The 18,950-nt window shown below is 42.3% G+C and overlaps 1 protein-coding gene across 14 annotated transcripts in view; it reads left to right on the forward strand.

The window, feature by feature from the left end:
• The window catches only part of FHOD3 (formin homology 2 domain containing 3), a 553,244-nt gene that overhangs the window by 499,609 nt on the left and 34,685 nt on the right, over nucleotides 1–18,950 (forward strand). For 10 of the 14 annotated variants that reach the window (XM_044447289.1, XM_044447291.1, XM_044447294.1 and 7 more), the window contains one exon: nucleotides 10,041–10,064. The exons of 3 other annotated variants lie outside the window; for them this stretch is intronic. In XM_044447289.1, coding sequence (XP_044303224.1) covers nucleotides 10,041–10,064 — 24 coding nt within the window. Of the gene's footprint in view, nucleotides 1–10,040; nucleotides 10,065–10,645; nucleotides 10,983–18,950 lie in introns of those variants that run through there. One more of the 14 variants, XM_044447296.1, reaches the window with a different exon arrangement.

Here is an 18,950-nt window from a genome sequence, read left to right on the forward strand (position 1 = left end):
GTGTAGACATGCGTTTGCAGGGCCTCCAGAACCCACATGAATCGTGCCTCCACATCAACCACCTCAAGATGCTGGAGTGCTCAAAACCCTCACCTCCTTCCTAGATTCCCTAAGGGGTCATCACATCCAGATAACCACAGACAACAACACCATCATACTATCTGAACAGGCAGGGTGAGACCTGCTCTGCCTACCCATCCACACCCATCCATGCTGCAGGCCACCTGAATACCATGGCAGACACCCTGAGCCATGCCACCACCACCCCACATGAGTGGGAACTGGACCCCTCCATCTTTCACAGCCTGTGCACGAGGAGTCTCCCCAAGGTGGACCTCTTCTCCACTCCCCAAAACGCCAAGGGCAGACAGTCCTGCTCCAGGGCAGGGTGGGGGACCGCTTCGCTGGGGGTCGCTTTTCTCCTGAAATGGGAGGGGATCCTGTTCTACACCTTCTCTCTATTCCCACTAATCACCAGGGTCACGTCCAAGATCCAAAGGGACAGGATGGACTACATCCTGGTCGCCCCATTTTGGCTGAGGCAGCCATGTCTCCCCCTCCTACTCCATCTCTCCAGCAAGACATTTCTCCACCTTTTACTGCAACACAACATCCTGTCCCAGTTGCCTCCATCTTCCATGCTGCACGGAAACCCTCCACCCTCAAATCCTACCTAGCAAAGTGGAAGGCCTTCACAGCTTTCTCTAGGTCAAAATGATTTGACCCCATTCATGCACCTATCAAACACATCCTCTCCTACCTTCAGACCTGCTTCAGTGCAGGCCTCTCCCCATCTTCTCTGTGGGTCCACCTCGCAGCCATTTCACACTGCTACTCACCTGTTCGGGGGTCATTTATTTTTGCGCATCTTATGGTGCGACAGTTCCTTTGGGGCTTTCAGAATCTCACCCCACTAGTGCTCCTCTACACCTCTTTATGGAGCCTCTTGGTGATCCTGCAGGCTCTCACAAAGAAGCCCTTTGAGTTCATGGCCACATCAGACCTCCACCTCCTGTCATGGAAGACTCTGCCTGTGGTGGCCATCATATCTGCCTGCCTCAGTGAGCTGACTGCACTACAGATTGATGCCCCCTTCCTCATTTTTCACAGAAACAAGGCCATCCTCCACACAGACCCCCACTTTAGACCCAAGGTTACCTCCTCTTTTCATGTCAACCAGGACATTGTCCTCCCCCTTTCTTCCCCAACCACTCCACCCCGATAGAGGCCACACTGCACCTCCTTGACATCTGCAGGACCCTCGCTTTGTACAAGACCCGGACTGAAAAGCTGCGACATTCCAACTGCTTATTCATCTGCTGTGAGGGTCCAAATAAAGGATAGCCTGTTTCGAGCCAGAGCCTCTACAAGTGTCCAGTACTATCTCCCTGGCCTACGAGATGACAAAATTCATCCTTCCCATGCACCCCCATGCGCCAAGCTGCATCCGCTGCCCTGTTGGCCAGCATCCCACTACATGACTTCTGCAAAGCTGCCACATGCTCCACACCTTCAACCTTCATTCAGCAGTACCAGCTAGACATCCACACCAGACAAGACTGCATGTTCGGCAGGGCGGTCCTCTCTGCAATCCTTCATTGATGACAGCCCCTCCACCAGGAAGGGTAAGCTTGCTAGTCAAGTTGCCTATATGTGTGTGATGCACAGAGACCATGAAGAAGAAAGGCAGGCTGCTTACCTGTAACTGTTGTGGTTTTCTATGCATTCACACAACCCGCCCTCCACTCTGCTGGCTGTCATCAGGCCACTGCACCCTACATGGGTACTGGGCACTGAAGTTTGGGCACCAGTGCCCTTCTCCCTCGCATTCACTGCACCTTGATATGCCTGGGACAATGTGGTCTTCAAGGCAACTGAGGAACTTGGCAGGAGCCCCCACCCTTTTTATCTAGACCTCCAGAGGGGGTAGGGTGGGGCTGCCGCCAACTCCGTGATGCTGAGCTGTGGAAATCTATCTCCAATCCCGGTCTTGCATTGCTCAGCAAAGCCCATATTTGTGTGATTCCATAGATGACCACTTGTAGAACAGCAACCTTCTTTGTGGTCAGCATTTTTACAGGCAAGCAACCTGCCTTTCCTGCATTATTGTAATATAGTTAGCCAGATTTAATGACAACATCCCACCATGGATCAATTTGGGGCTGCTTGAGAACTGGCTAACCCTCAAACAACCACTGTCTCCTTGGTTCACCCTACATGCTATGGTAAAAATGGCTTCCATTGGGCACCCAGAACAAAATGACAACCCCAGTTGATAAATTCGGTCCCAGGGAACTGTTGTGTTCTGCAAACCAGGTCAATCTGTTTACGTTAGTTCAACACATGTCAATAGGGACTGACCAGTCAAGTCTGAAAGCTCTGTTACCTTTCCCACCCTGAAGGATTTTGCAGAAGCAAATTATAAGTTTTCTGTTTAAAATGGATGGTTTGGCTCCAGAAATCAAATATATTTCTATACTACCACAGCATTTTTTTAATCTACAACACAATATTTTACCCAATCTATCATTAGAAGAAGGTTCCTTAGCATCTGAAAAGAAAGGTAGTTTTTCTTCAAATTCTATCCCAATTTAGCTTCCTCTTTCTTGGCATAATCTCTCTTCAAATGTCAAAGGCAAAAGAGAACAGTTTTCCTCTTCTTTGTGGTCAGCATTTTTTTCACTAGACCAGAATGGGGTTAGCTTGGAGAAAGTGAGAAACTACTTTTTCAGAGTGGAAGTAAAATTAAACCAGTCAACCAGTGAAAATGAAATTTAACACTGTTTCCCTATAATTTTAGGTCATGGGAATGTGTCCTTAAAGCATATCTGAAAAGAAGTCATACTATAGGAAGGTTTTATACTATGATATGGTGTGACACCTGTAAGCCACTAGATGTACCCTTACCTGAGTGTGAATATACAAATGGAACTTCTGTTATGGTTTTCAACATGGGAATCATTTGAGAAAAAAGTTTGAATGAAACTTTGAATGAGAATCCTATGATGTTGTAATATTTGAAGTAAATGTGCCACACTGCAATCCACAATCCACATTTCACATAGCAACCTTTCACTTTAAAGCAGGATTGGCAACATGTATGTATTTCCTGCATGCCTTGTTCAAAGCAAAAATGAAGCTTATTTGCTGCCACCAAAAACTAGCAGTGGTGATTTTGCCCACAGCAGGTTCCAGAGCTCAGACACCGGACTCCAGTTCCTCGGAAACTTCCCATGCTTTAAATGATTTACCTGAGAGTAAATAATTAATGGGTTGCTTCCATGTTTTAAATCCCTTGCAAACTACAGACTTGGAGCACGTATTTTTTACAACTAAGCATTTATATTGATGATCATGATTAATAATACCAAGAACATGGTTCGACATCTGAATTATTTAGATTCAGTGATTATAATGGTGATAATGATATTCATTCCCTGTATTTCTCATTCCATCCAAAAGGCAGTAAGTCTTTAAATTGTAGACTCCCTTTCAGAAATAAATAGATAATGTGAAGTATTTTGAACCATTGGGTATATGTTGGTGCATGATCAACATACTGATGACAGTTTCAAATCCCTTAATGACCTCTCGTATAAATATTTAGCCATATTGGGGACAAGATGGTCCTCTACAGCACCCCACACCTCAGTTTTCAAGGGGTTGAAGAATAGTCACCCTGTGTTCTTTTCTGAAACTAACCCTGCAAGCTAGGGGTCAGAAACAAAAGTAGGGGTCAGGACAACTTACTGAATCTTGTAAAGCAAGCCAACTGTAAATTGCAAATATTTACTTTAGGAAGTCAATCAGATAAATGTAGACATAGACGTCACCAGACAGTCAGTACAGAGATCAAGCAGACTACATGGAAGCAGGTGATGAAGAAGTTCTCTTTTCAGTGGCAAAAAAGCCTGGGACAAATTGTGATAGCCACCATGAATTCTTCATATTAAAATCAGAATAAAGCTGAGAAAGATCACGAACAGAAGCATTGTGCCAAAATACAATTTAAATAACATTCCTGAGGAAAGTAAAGTCCATATAGAGAACTAATTTGTATTACTGAACTTAGTTGACAATGAATCAGAACTGTGGACTGAAACCACAGCTACTATTGGGGAAAAATGCAAAAATAAAATCCCTGCAGCAAATAGACAGAAAAAGGCTAGAAAGATGACTGGAAGAGACATCTTCTAGAAGATTCAAGAAATGAAAGGGAAATTCAAACATAGATTAGGAAGGCTGAAATTACTGGAAGGCTAGAATATATTATCTGCCCCAGAGAATGTAAGGAGTAGGTGAAAACAATATAGAGAAGAACTAAAAAGAAGAGATATCCTTTAACAGACAGGCTTCAGAAAGGAAACCTATGAGGAAATGCAATATGAGACAGTGACGTGAAAGCTGCTCTAAGAAGCACTTAGGGTGCTCTTGTAGCACTCTGAAATTAAGCACCCAGAGTAGATGAGGTACCAATAGAAATCTTCCAAGCTTCAGAGACTGAATCGGTCCAAAACCTAACAAGAATATGCCAACAAATACAGAAAACAAAATAGTGGTCCACAAACTGGAAATATTCAATATACCTTCCAGTCCCAAAGAAAGAAGATGCAAAAGATTGCAGCAATTATAGGAACATTGCACTAATTCCTCATGCAAGCAAAGTGAGAGCAAACTAGAATGATGTGGAAACCAGGTTCAATGAAAAGTAGTTGAAAGAGCAGGTTCTATTTAGCTTGGAGAACAGCAGACAAAGGAGAAACATGATAGCAGCCTTCAAATAACTGAAAGCCTGTCATGCAGCAGACTGGGAGACTTGCACCTTGTTGCTTCAGAGGGTAGGACCAGAACCAATAGTTGGACATTTCAAGGAAACCAGTTCTATTTAAATATTATGAGAAACTTCCTATATGATAAGGACTGTTTGGCACCTTTCTTGGGAGGTGATAGGATCACTTTTGCTGGAACATAACATTGGGAGATTTAGGACAAACAAAAAGAAGTACTTCATACAGCACATAATTAAGCAACAGAATTTGCTAACAAATGATGTAGTTATGGCCACCAACTTAGATGGCTTTTAAAAGTTATCTGGAAGATAATCCTACCAGTAACTGTTGGTCAAAATGACAGTATATTGTCTCTGGTATCAGAGAAGGCATGCTCCTGGGAATCAATTGTCTAGGCAACATGAGCAGGGTGGCTCTAGTGTGCTCACGCCCTGCTGATGGAGTTCCCATGGTCAGTGATGTGTTCAGGTCTTCTACTCCAAGTCTCAAGTCTTAACTTTCAAGTCCAATTCTCAAGTCTCTTCTCAAGTCACAAGAGCCAACTTAAACAGAAAAAAGGAAGGTTGTGGTGGGATATGTGTGTGGCGGTGGGAGAGTTGTAATCCCCCTCCCCATAGTCTCATCTGCACTTTTCTCAGTAATGCATTGAAGTCCTTACTTCAGCCACAATGTATTTAAGCATAGCTGCATTGTTATTCAAATTCATCAAGGTTACAATTTAGGAAAAATATTTATTTATTTATTTTTGACACAATTACCCCCAGCTTGGTGCTGATATTCTCCCTAGAAACACTTGGGAACAGAGCAGAGGCAGCAAGCAGGAGAAGTGCTATTATGCTTCCTCTCAAGGAGAGCAAAGTATACCAAAAAGACTTAATGCCTTCACCCTAGTTCCCAGGTTACAGATGAGTACCATGCCTGAGAATATCCTTAAGCTTAATTTGTATGTACGTTAGAGAACATAAGCAAGCCAAATGTTTGACTTGTATATTTTTCTTTTCTTATAAAACACTCAAAAAATACTTCCATATTCACTCAAATGTCTTAAACACAATACAGCATTGTAATATTAATTATACATTAATTATAGGTACTGAAAAGAGAGAGAATCTGTTTTGTGTAGCTATAGAATATTGTAAAAAACAAAAGAAATAGTTCTTAAAAGAGTTTAGAACATACTTTTAAATTAGTGGCTTATAGAGTTAAGCTAGCTCTCATTCTTGCATAAAAACTAACAAGATCATAAATATGAAGCATTTTGAGCACTTCAAAGTACTATTTTTTGGGGGGGGTTGTTCATTTTCTGAATATATTTCTGAGTTGCTCTGCTAATTTACAATAAACCATAAGAATAATAAAATTCCACAGTTCCAAACAAAATCAAAGCTAAAACAAAACAGAAAAAATAATCTGAACTTTTTTCTGTCTTTTTATAGAATTGGATAATATTTGCAAACCTGTTGGCTACTTTGGAGGGGATCAAGCCTGCCAAATTCTATTCAGACAGGTTCTGGTTCTCTTTCTCTGTCTCTGCTGTTAATTCAGCATCATTTTCCAAACTGTAGAATGGGCATGCTAATACTGATCTAGTTCCCTTTAGCATTTGCCCTTGTAACCAGGCCCTCCGCTGCTACAAGGCCATTTATGATGACATAAAGAAAACGGCTGTAGAAACAACCCTTCAGACCTACTTCAAGAAAGCGACTTCAATGCTAACTCTCCCTCCCCTCCAGCATCACAATCAAACCCTGACTCTCCTATATCTTCATCCTCATTAGTCAATGTTAGGCTTAATGTTACCTCATAGATTAGGAAGTTAGGAATAAAAACAGGATTTCAAATGTCATCTGGGCACCTCTGCTGTTTTGCCATGGTTCTTCTTTATCCTTGAGGTCCTACACATGTCCTGAAACACACTGGCTTGGGTATGCTTGAGCCAACGCTGTAGAATGAAAAACTGTGAATATCTCTAAGGAACTACACATCCACTGACATGTCACCAAATGTCCACTAGAAATATTTCTAGCATAGTCCACTAGAAATATCCATGACTTTAAGTCAGAAATATTCATATAGGGTTTATGGCAGTTTGTGCATTGTAAGTATGTAACCCGGGAACTACCTGCATCATAACCCCCCTCCCCCTGCCCCCACCCCTTTGTCCGTCCCTCCCACCACCTTGCTTTTGCCAGAAAGTGACTTGGTCATAAAAAATAGAAATGTTGAGTTGAACTGAGTTGAGTCACTTGCTCATTGCTCCCACGTCACGTCCAAGTAGAGTTGCTGATGGAAGGTGAGACAGACTTGGGAGTGAGTCACTCAACTCGAGTCCCCAGCACTGCTCATAGGCATCTGTTTGGCCAATGTCGGTATAGAATATTGGACTAGGTAGGCCTTTGATCTGATCCAGCATGGCTCTTCTGATGTTCTTATGTTCAGAGTTTACAGTATATAGCAAACAGCCATTTGCCTTTTGTCTGATAATAGTGCACTCCTGCATGTTTTTTGGTTTTAATTAGTTGATAAAATGTATTGATTATTACAAATAAAAAATATTTTTAGTTTTCTGGCTGTCAACAATGCTAGAGGATTAAACATGTTTCCAGAGGGTTATTTTTTACTGGCAATGAAAAAGCATACTATTATGTGAATAAGCAAACAGTTCATACTTATGACATTTCTATTGCAGAAGAGCTGACTATCTTTCAGTGTCACTAGACCCAAGGCAAAACAAATAGCTCCCTCTAGGAAAAAGAGATTTCCTTAAAAATTAATGCTTCCCCCCCCCCAAATCTTCTTTATTTGAGTGTGCTAAAACATCAAGACAGACAAAACAAATGAGGGTTTCATTTTCATGGTGATTATTTCTGGAACAAAATGGATTAATTTCAATAAGATAATATTTGAACAACGACTTGTTAATGACTGGGCTTACTGCAACAAAAGTTAGTTATCTCCTATGGCCAAACTAGATGTGATGTGGCAGACACGTGGAACATTTCCTATCTTTCCTTCCTGCAGTTTACTTTATTGCAGCCATGATATTTGATCTGTGTGACTTTTCCCCAGTGTGGGAGAAATCATGTGGGACAAGAAACACAACAACCTAAAAAGAAAAAAATCTTACAGTGGGGGTGCACACACATCTAGAACACAGCCTAATGAGAACTTGAATGTAGCTAGTCATCACTAGAAGCCACAGAATATTGAGTGTCAGGATGACAGACAATGGAAAAGCAATGGTGGGAGAGTGAATTGGCTGCTTGAGCCCTCTGCTGCTTATGGTATCCTACAGAAGGATGTAAAGATGCAGTACAACTTTTGTTGTAAGCCCCACATGTAACTGGAAATGTTTCAAAAAAAGCTATTACAATATCCACAAGAATAAATACTACTTAATTAACTCAAAGAATCCTAAAATTTTTGTTGTTGTTACTAGAAATTTGTTTGTAATGAGGTAGATAAGGCAGTACCAAGATAATTTGGAGGATTAACTTTCAGCAATTCACGGGAATTGTTTTGCATTCAGACCATCATTTTTTTTACCATGCCTTGGACTTAATTCCCACCATAGTTTCTTGCTTGGGTTGCATTATATCAATAAAGGGATTGCCTAAAATCCTGGAATTTCCCCTGCTTTCCTCATGGACAACAAAGATTTCCACAAGTTTATTGGGAATAGTGCTGGTGCACCTCAGTGAATACTCCTTGAGACATACTTGGGACTTGGGTACTTTCCACACAGTCCACAAGATGTGAAGTACTCTGACCCACAAAAGCATTTCCAGAACTTTGTCATGTGGTAGTTCTAATCGTAAACCATTGTTCCATTGGTTTACAATGGCAGTGCTGTGCTTAGATTCTAGGCATATGTTCCATAGCACCTAGTCACAATAGACTGCCACAATAGACAGTTGCCCATAAACATAACCCTTGTAAAAATCATATGCTCTCAAAGAGAAAACTGGTTTAGAGACTGGTCTGAAGTGAAGCTGGCCTACCTTGGTATATGGGAGAGAATTTTCATCGGTCACTTGGAAACAGTTGGTCACATGGAAAATGGAAATGATCTCCTTGCTTAGTGTTTTAATATTGCTTCAGTGACTGAATTATTTCACCCTTCATACACAGGAAAGAGTGTCCTACAGGCTAGATTGCCCAGGAACACTTGTCATTTTTCTTTTCTCTTGTTGAGCCACTCGTTTGCATGACTCCTTTGGCACTTTTCTTTCAACATTCACTTTTGAATAATGTAACCTGTTCGTTTCTACTTTCTGCTGGTGAGGATTCTGGATTATGTAAGCATAATCTAAGACCAGGGAATGAAGATGAAAGGAAAAGCTAATAAAAAGATACTCATGCCTTGATTACCTTCTGGTTCCAACTAGCCCCATGTTTCTAAATTAGAGCATAATCTATGGTCACTAGACAGAGTCTAGACAGCTACAATAGACTTCAGAATCCCAGCTCCAACCTTCAAAAGGTTCTTTGATGTCAGAGTTGGGACTCTAAAGTCGGGGCACCCTCCTTCTGTCCTTGCAGCAAGTGCAAAAAGAATTGTGCTGGCTGCAGCTTCCAGGTTGGAAGTATAACTTCTGAGATGACATTTTCTGGGCATTTTGGGCGAGTAGGGGTTAGGCTGTGCTAGCATATGTAGCATCCTGGCCTCAACCACTCCTCCTTCCTCTCTGAGGCAAAAGACTTAGATGGAAATCAGCCATATAAGGCTTTTTGTGGATAGAAGTATGGAGGTGACTTTTGCCTCTGCAGTTCTTCATAGGGTACCCGTAATCCTCTGAGTACAGAACATTATGGGCAGCCTCACTGGATTGTACTGTCTGAAACGTTTCTGTTTTTCTAGCATAGTTTAAAGAATGTAGATAGTAGGCTACGGAGATTTGGTGAGGGAAGCATAATCTGCATTCTACATATTCAGCACCAAGAGGTACTGATCATGTCAAAATATTTTAAGTTCGGGGAAACCCCTGATGTTTAAGCACCCTATGATTAAAGACTACATAGGTGATTATTTTTCTTGATTTAGTGACATAACATCAGTGGATGGAAGAATAAAATTTACTCACCAAGCCTGGAGGAATGTTGTCCATGGGGTCGCAATGGGTCAGACATGACTTCGCGACTAACAACAAAAAACATTCCTGCTCTTGCTGGTTTGTGTTTTGACAATATTACTTTTTCTAAATACTACTTTCTGTCTTTTTCTACCTTATCTCTTGCTTCTTTTGATAGACTGATGAAGAAGATAACATTCAGGTATGATTCTTTGAAAAAGTATGCCCTGTTCAGCTCCTATATGTGTTGTAAGAGCTGCTAATAACAAAGACAGCTGGATAGGAACTTTAATGATCGTGCCTTTTGGAATTCTGCTCTAACAATCTTAATACCTATAGTAACTGTTAACATATAGGAGACTGCTACCCTACATATACATAATTTGAACTCAGTGAAACTTACTTTTCAGTAGATACATATAAGATTGCACTATTAGGCTGCAGTATGTTTGGCTTCTGGTGTGCTTTTCATTTGTTTCAGCATGATGGCAGTAGTATTTGTTCTGAAACAGCATGGTAAATCTAAGCGTTATGGGAGATGAAATAGAATGTGTTCTACTGAATTTCTGAGCATCTGCTATACAAACTGCTATTCCTAACACTTCACCTTCCTATAATTGCATTAGCTGTAGGTTCTTTAAGGAACTGTGGTCATTAACAAAAAATACAGGAAAGGAAGAGGTTCTCTTGATAAAAATAATTGAAGCAGAAAGGGGAGGTAACACTAAAGATCCTAAACCAGATCAGTGAGCTCTTCCCCTGTATCATCTATTTCCTCCATAGAACAAGCATGTTCAGTAAGGAATGAAACAAGAGCCTTTATCAGAGTGATGGAGTGCAAAGACCATGGCGGTAAACTAGCAATTCCTGAACAATCTCATTAAAACTGCTAACACTCTTCAAATAATAAATTAAGTAATGAATGAAGTAATGTTTCATGTGAGCCCAAGTACCTAGCCACAGAGAAAGCTGCTCAGTACATCTCTGCTTGATTTAGTGTTCTACCCTCATCTTCCTCCACTCAGTCTTTGCCACATATCTGCATCCCATGGCAAAGATGCAGCAAAACTACTGCCCTTGGCTTACCTCCTCGCAATGAGAGGGGCTCACACAGGAAAAAATGGTTCAAGCTGTTGTGAAGGTGAGTAATTCTTCCAGTTCTAGAAAAGCTGTTATTTCCACATTTCTCAGTATTCTTTTGTAGAACAGTCAGATAAAATCATCTTTGTAATTGATGAGGTGCTTTGCAGTATTCTGTTGTTTGAAAAACCACTGACTGCAACCTGCTGCCTACAAAATATTCATTTAAAATACGTGTCAGTACTGGAGTTTGTCACAAAGTGTTCTAGCCAGTGGCTTATATCCTTCATTAGTCTAACTTGGGTATCATGCATTTCCATGGAGCTACTCTATGCAGGACTAACATTGACTTCATTTTGGTTCCTGACTCAGCTGAGCAGATCAGAGGAAGTTGCCCCAGCTGGTCTAGGGCCTCTGGAATTCAAATAGCCAAGCTCCCAAGGAAGCAAGCAGCCAGGGAGAGTAAACAGTGGTGGTTTTTTTTTAATTCTTCATGATATCTCTACATCACATGTGCGGGTCCTGTGTGCATGTGTGGAACTGTTTTGAAAAGATGATGATGATGATGATGATGATGATGATGATGATGATGATGATTCAGTGAGGAACTAGCCCATAAACACACCTAGCATGAAGGCAGAGCTCCCACTGAGATCTCAGTTCTTTGACTGCCATCAGGAATGCCTCAGGAAGATGTTCCTCCATTGCAAAAGTTGTTCATCTCTCAACTACTTTTCAGATTCCTATCTTCTCCAGGTATTCTTCTCACTTTACCTCTTCTGACTGAAAAAATCTTATTATCCTTGCCTCCTCCTCCTTTGCCCATTTATTTTCCATCTTCATTGAACAGACAAAATGGCACTGAAAGCTCCATTTTGCAATTGTGCAGCATGTGGCAGTAAACTTCCACCTATGGATGGCCACTTCCTATGCCTTTTTTTCCTGGGAGAAATGCATGTTGTTGACACCTGCTACCATTGCCAGGCTTTCACCAAGCTGACTAGAAAACATTGGGCAGACAATCTAAAAGCCAAACTGGGGAAACACATTTTGCACAAATACAATGGCCAGTTGTGTACATCAGGTGCTCCTGTTTCTTCTAATTTGGACAAGAATCTAAATCCAAAAACCTAGCAGTGCAAAGGACCCAGTTTTTGAGGCACCCTATGTTAAAACAACAGGACCTGTCTCTATTCCACTCTTACCTACACTCCTTGATGCAGTGCACCATGAGTAGAAATCACCAGTGTTAGTAACTCCTTCACCTCGTCAACTCGAAAATGTGTATCAAGTTCAAAAGGAAGATGCTGAAGTTTTGTTCCAACATCTTTGACCCAATTCTATTATCATCAAATCCTCTCAGGCCAGTCCAGAAGGGAACATTCCACCCCATCTGACAAGGAAGGCAAGAGGCATGCACATGGTTGGCTACTGCTTATACTCTTCCGTGGTGCTTTCTATTAAAATGGCAAACTACCAGGCCACCATGATCAGATACCATCTCATGCTATGGGATAGAGTAGCAGCCCTCTGCTCATATCTCCCTAAAGATGCCCAATGAGATTAGAAATGAGGCTACTCACTTGACTGGACAGGAAATCCAAACCGCGCAACACCAGGCAGAATGCAGTACCTGAAACATCAGGGGTGATCAGTCTTCATTGCTTCACTTGGCTTTGATCATCAGACCTCTCAAAGTGAAGATAAGAATTGAGGATATGCCATTTAATGGGGCAGGTCTATTCCATGAAGCCAGCAACAGTTACACAAACTCTTATCCAAAAGGCAAGAAATGCCACCCATCAGATAGGACTTAATCAGACACCACCTTCGAGATCTTACACTTCGCGTAAGTGGCACAGGCCTCTCTATCCATACCAGCTCACCCTACTACTACCACCACTACTCACCATCACTCAACTACACAAACTAGATGCCAGGACCCCTTGTTTTGGATCCGCCAAGTTCAGGGATGTCAAGATGACTCTGAGAGGCATCTGTGACTCCTTTGTAAGCCTATTCATGCCTCTTCCCTACATTTTAACCATTACCTTCAGCCCTTTTTCTTGGGCTACTATCACCTCAGATTCATCGGTACTTTCCATAATTCTCCATGAATACCATATCAAGTTCGAAACTCTCCTGCACTTCACTACTATGAAAAGAACTACCCCCTCCATACCCCTTCTTGAGGGAATTTCTTCCCTGTTTCAGAAGGGATCTATAGAACGTGCACCACCAGGAACTCCTGGTTTTTACTCCAGGTACTTCACAGCCCCTAAAAAAGATGAAGGCCTTCATCTGATTTTCAATCAACCCATTAAGCCTAAATGTTTCAGAATGATCTCTCTCTAGTCCATTCTCTCAATACTTTGCAAAGCTATTTGGTTCACATCTGTTGACCTTAAGGATGCTTATTTTCATATTTCCATCAAGGAGTCTCACAGGCATTTCCTCCACTTTCAGGTGAATTATAAACACTTCCAATTCACCATCCTCCCTTCCAGCTGGCAACTGCTCCCCATGTAGTCATGAAATGTATGGCCATTTTTTTGTGCCTACCTCTATCTCAGTTGGGTCCATGTATATCCCTATCTAGACAACTGGATTATGATAGCTCCATCCAGAGACGATTCTATACAAGCCACCATTTTCATATGCCCTCTACTTAAAGAACTTGGTCTTTATATTAATAAGCTGTAAGTCTTGTCTTTCTCCAACTCAGTCAATCCACTTCATTGGAGCTCAACTCAATTCACTTTTCACAAAGGTCCTTCTATCCTGGGACAGACTACCACTCTCACCAGAGAGGTTACCTCCCTTAAAAACATTCATTCTGCAACCACCATGGCAATCCAGTGCATCCTTGGTCTATTGTCATCAATTCCAGTCTTCCCTCTGGCTCATCTACGTATGAGACCTCTCCAACTCTGGTTTCTCACATCATTTCATACCAGAACCAAACCTCACTCCACCAGACTTCACATTTCTCATCAAATTTGCACCTTCCTCCATTGGTAGACAGATGAGGTGAACACCTCTATCAGAGTCCCCTTCTTCCCACAGGAACCCCATCTCACCCCACAGATGTCTCCCTTCCTGGTTGGGGAACCCACTGTCATCGTTCTACGATCCAAGCCAAATGGAGCCTTCATGAGGCCTCATATCACATCAACGTTTTGGAGCTTCTGGCTGTAAGGAAAGCCCCTGTTGCCTTTCCAGCCATCATCCAGTACCATCACTTACAGATCATTATAAACAACACCACAGTGGTTGAGTATATAAACAAGCAAGGTGGAACCAACTCAAGCCCCTTCAGTCTTCTTGCCACCAAGAACTGGCATTGGTGTACCACTCGACATGCCACACTGGTCACAATTCATGTTGCAGGCGCCAACCATGTCTTGGCAGTCTCCCTAAGCAGAAATTTTACCCAGTGTCATGAGTGGGAGCTCCACCTCACCATGATACTATCTCTGTGGGATCGATGGGGTGTCCCTCCAGTAGACATATTCGCTACACAGCACAACACTGTTTGAAACTAATTCTGTTCTGAAGTGGGCATAGGCACTTGATTGATGGGGAATGCCTTTCTCCTATTTTGGAATGAGAACCTATTCTACCTCTTCCCCCCTTTTCCTTTAATTCCCAAAGTCCTCACAAAGATCTCTCAAGACTCCATTGTCCTGATCTTCCCTCTCAACACCAAGGAGCAGTTCTTCATCCCAATGTGAACAACCTCTAAGTCACCACAAAGAGAATCAAGCTACGACCCCTCATTAGTGGACCTTCGCTCCAAACTACAGCACATTCTAGATTCCTCTCTCAAGCCTTCAAATACAAGTCATACAAATTGTATGATGCTTAAGTGGGCAGCCCTTTCTACACTTGCCCAACAACATGACTTTTCTCCAGTTACAGTTTCTCTTATCCAGATTCTTCTCTTTCTCAAGTCCTTATATAAACAAGGTCTCACCTTCCATCTGCATTTATACAGGTGCTATCTCAGCATTCCACACTCCAGTCCAAGGCTGCTTGACTTTTTCTCATCCTCTCATTCATAGGGTATTCTTAATCTAACCCCACCCATCAAGTAATCTGCTCCAGCTTTTCTGTTGTCCTTCATGCTTTCACCAAGCCTCCATTTGAACCTATGGCTTCCACAGATCTCTGCCTCCTCTCTTGAAAAACTGCCTTCTTAATAGCCATTACCTCTCCCTGTTGAGCCAGTGAACTCACTGCTCTTCGAATTGATCCTCCTTATATCACCTTTCATAAGGACAAGGTTATACTTCCCCCTGTTCCTACTTTTCTACCTAAAGTAGTCTCTTCTTTCCACATCAATGAGACCATTCTCCTACTGACCTTCTTTCAGGACCCTTCCAACCCAATAGTGCTAGCCGTCCATTCTTTAGATGTCCATTGAGCATGCACTTTCTACAAGCCAGTTTTCAATCCATCAGATAATCATAGAGACTCTTTACTGTGTATGGTGGCCCACACTAGGGAGCTCCTATCTTCTTCCAAAGACTTTCTAAATGGATAGCTCATACTTTAGCTCTAGCCTATGAACGGTCTGGTCTCCATCTGTCTGACTCCATTAGAGCACATTCTACCAGAGCTAGTTTGACCTCCATAGCCCTGTACACAGGAATGTCTCTCATCGACCTCTGTAGAGTGGTGACATGGTCAAGTCTCTCAACCTTCTTTTGCCAATATCGTCTCGATGTTTGGGCTAAAGAGGACTGCAACTTTGGTAGAGCTGTCCTTTCCTTCCTACTCTGCTGAACAACACCACCACCCATCAGCAAGACAACCACATGTGTGCTGCACAGAGACTACAAAAAATAAGGGCAGTTTTACTTACCTGTAACTGTCATTCTTCAAGTGATCACATGTGCATTCACACATACTGACCCACCATCCCCACTGGTGTCATATACATGTATTTCTGACTCTGCATTGACACATCTCCTTTCCAAACATTTCTTTATATTGCAGTCTAATTCTCACACCTGAAATCTCAGTGGGAGCCCCACCTCATGCTAGGCATGTCTATGGGCCAGCCTCCCATCTAATAATAATTAATCACCTGGAACAGCTCCACACATGCACACAGAGCCCACAGATGACCACACGAAGAACAACAGTTGCAGGTAAGAAAACCCATCTTTCTTCCTTTTGCTTACTTCCTTGTAACACACTCCCAATTACTGGTAGGACTGTGTTGTTAACCCTTAGTGGAGAAAGGAGAAAGCACCAGTTGTCACAACAGCCCACCAAGCCACAATCACAAAGGTAGCACGAATAATGTATCAAAAAGACTCCACAGTGGTGGTGACAATGTTTGGTTTCTTACCTGAGGACAACAAGGCCTACACATGGAACAAGTGCAAGCTAGTAAACCTGTTAGAAGAAAAGATGAGAGCGCTGGATCAGTGAGTGACCACCTTCAATGTAATAAAAGAAGTTGAAGAGGTTTTAGAAAGAGCAGTGGAACTGCAACAGCTAAGTGCAGTCCAGAAGTAAGAAGTGCATCAACAAGTTGAGGCAAAAGAACATGAGGAAACTCCCTAGAAAAGGCTGACAGTTAGGTGCAGAAGAACTAGAAGACACTGCACCAGTGGAAGCCGTGGAACTGTCAAACCACTTTAAGTTACTTGAGAAAGAGAAGAGTGAGAAACTCACTGCAAAGGAACTACACAGTACACTCAGTAACTCTGAAAAAAAGAGATAAAAGGCCAATCAAGTAAGGAAAGGGATACCAAAGTTTGCAACAACAAAGAGAGTTTCTGTTGCATGAGTTGGAAAAACACGTATGGCAGGAAGACCCTTGGAATCATCAGGTATGCCTTTTCCCTGGAGCAAAGATCAATGATCTGCCTGGACCCAAAGATCATCTGCAGAAGTCCTTCTCCAAGAGCCCTCCGTGAAAGAGGTGAGGAGGGCTGCTACGGGGAGGAGGGCCTTCTCTGTGACAGTGCCCCAGTTATGGAACTTGCTCCTCAGAAAGGTGCACCTGGGGCCAATGCTTTATTCATTGCAGGGCTGGGCTAAAACCATTTTATTCTCCCAGTTTTTAAATAAATAATGTATTTTAATTAGTTGTAACAAATGTAGGCACAAAGGAGTGTTTAACTATTTTATGGTTGTAATAACAGGAGTGGGGGGAGGGGGATAGTCCTTTTATGTAAACCATCCTGAGATTTTACAATAATTAGATGGTACATAAGAAATCTCCTTCATGGATCACTGCCTTGTTGTGGTGAGGGGGCTTCCATAGCTCAATGAAGCTATGAGCTATGCCATGCAGGGGCACCCAAGATGGACAGGTCATAGCAGAGAGCTCTGACAAGACGTGATCCACTGGAGAAGGAAATGGCAACCCACTCCAGTATCTTTGCCATGAAAACCCCATGGACAGTACCAAAAGGCAAAAAGATATGACGCCGGAAGATGAGCCCCTCAGATCGGAAGGTGTCCAATACGGTACTGGGGAAGAGCAGAGGGCTAGTACTAGTAGCGCCAGAAAGAATGAAGTGACTGGGTCAAAGCCGAAAGGACACTCAGTTGCAGATGTATCTGGTGGTGAAAGGAAAGTCCGATGCTGCAAAGATCTATACTCCATAGGAACCTGGAATGTAAGATCCATGAATCAAGGCAAGCTGGATGTGGTCAAACGAGATGACAAGACTGAACATCGGCATCTTAGGAATGAGTGAACTAAAATGGACAGGAATGGGTGAATTTAATTCAGATGACCATGAGGTATACTACTGTGGGCAAGAATCCCTCAGAAGAAATGGAATAGCCTTCATAGTCAATAAAAGAGTAGGAAAAGCAGTACTGGGATACAATCTCCAAAATGACAGAATGATCTCACTTCGAATCCAAGGCAAACCATCCAACATCACAATAGTCCAAGTCTATGCCCCAACCACTGGTGCCGAAGAGGCTGAAGTTGACCAGTTCTATGAAGGCCTACAACACCTTCTAGAATTAACACCAAAAAATGATGTCCTTATCATCATGGGGGATTGGAATGCTAAAGTAGGAAGCCGAAAGATAACCGGAATAACAGGCAAGTTTGTCCTTGGAGTACAAAATGAAGCAGGGCACAGGCTGGTAGAATTTTGTCAAGAGAATACGATGGTCATAGCAAACACTCTTTTCCAACAACCCAAGAGACAACTCTACACATGGACATCACCAGACGGTCAACACAGAAATCAGATTGACTATGTTCTCTGCAGACAAAGATGGAGAAGCTCTATACGGTCAGTAAAAACTAGACCAGGAGCTGACTGTGGCTCAGATCTTGAGCTTCTGGTTGCAAAATTTAGGCTTAAATTGAAGAAAGTAGGGAAAAGCACTAGGCCACTCAGGTATGACCTAAATCATATCCCTGAAGAATGTACAGTAGAGGTGACAAATAGATTAAGGAATTAGATCTGATAGAGTGCCTGAACTATGGACGGAGGTTCACAACATTGTACAAGAGATAGCAACTAAAACCATTCCAAAGAAAAAGAAATGCAAGAAAGCAGAATGACTGTCTGAGGAAGCTTTACAAATAGCTGAGGAAAGAAGGGAAGCGAAAGGCAAGGGAGAAAAGGAAAGATACACCCAATTGAATGCAGAATTCCAGAGGACAGCTGGAAGATATAAGAATGCCTTCTTAAATGAACAGTGCAAAGAAATAGAAGAAAACAATAGAATAGGGAGGACCAGAGATCTCTTCAAGAAAATTGGAGATATAAAGGGAACGTTTCATGCAAAGATGGGCATGATAAAGGACCAAAATGGCAGGGACCTAACAGAAGCAAAAGAGATTAAGAAGAGATGGCAAGATTACACAGAGGAACTATACAAGAAAGAGCTTAACATCCCTGATACCCACGATGGGATGGTCACTGACCTCGAGCCAGACATCCTGGAATGTGAAGTCAAATGGGCCTTAGGAAGTCTGAGCAACAACAAAGCTAGTGGAGGTGACAGTATTCCAGCT

This window comes from Varanus komodoensis, unplaced genomic scaffold (assembly GCF_004798865.1).
Source record: "Varanus komodoensis strain SLA01 unplaced genomic scaffold, ASM479886v1 scaffold51, whole genome shotgun sequence".
Taxonomy (NCBI): domain Eukaryota; kingdom Metazoa; phylum Chordata; class Lepidosauria; order Squamata; family Varanidae; genus Varanus; species Varanus komodoensis.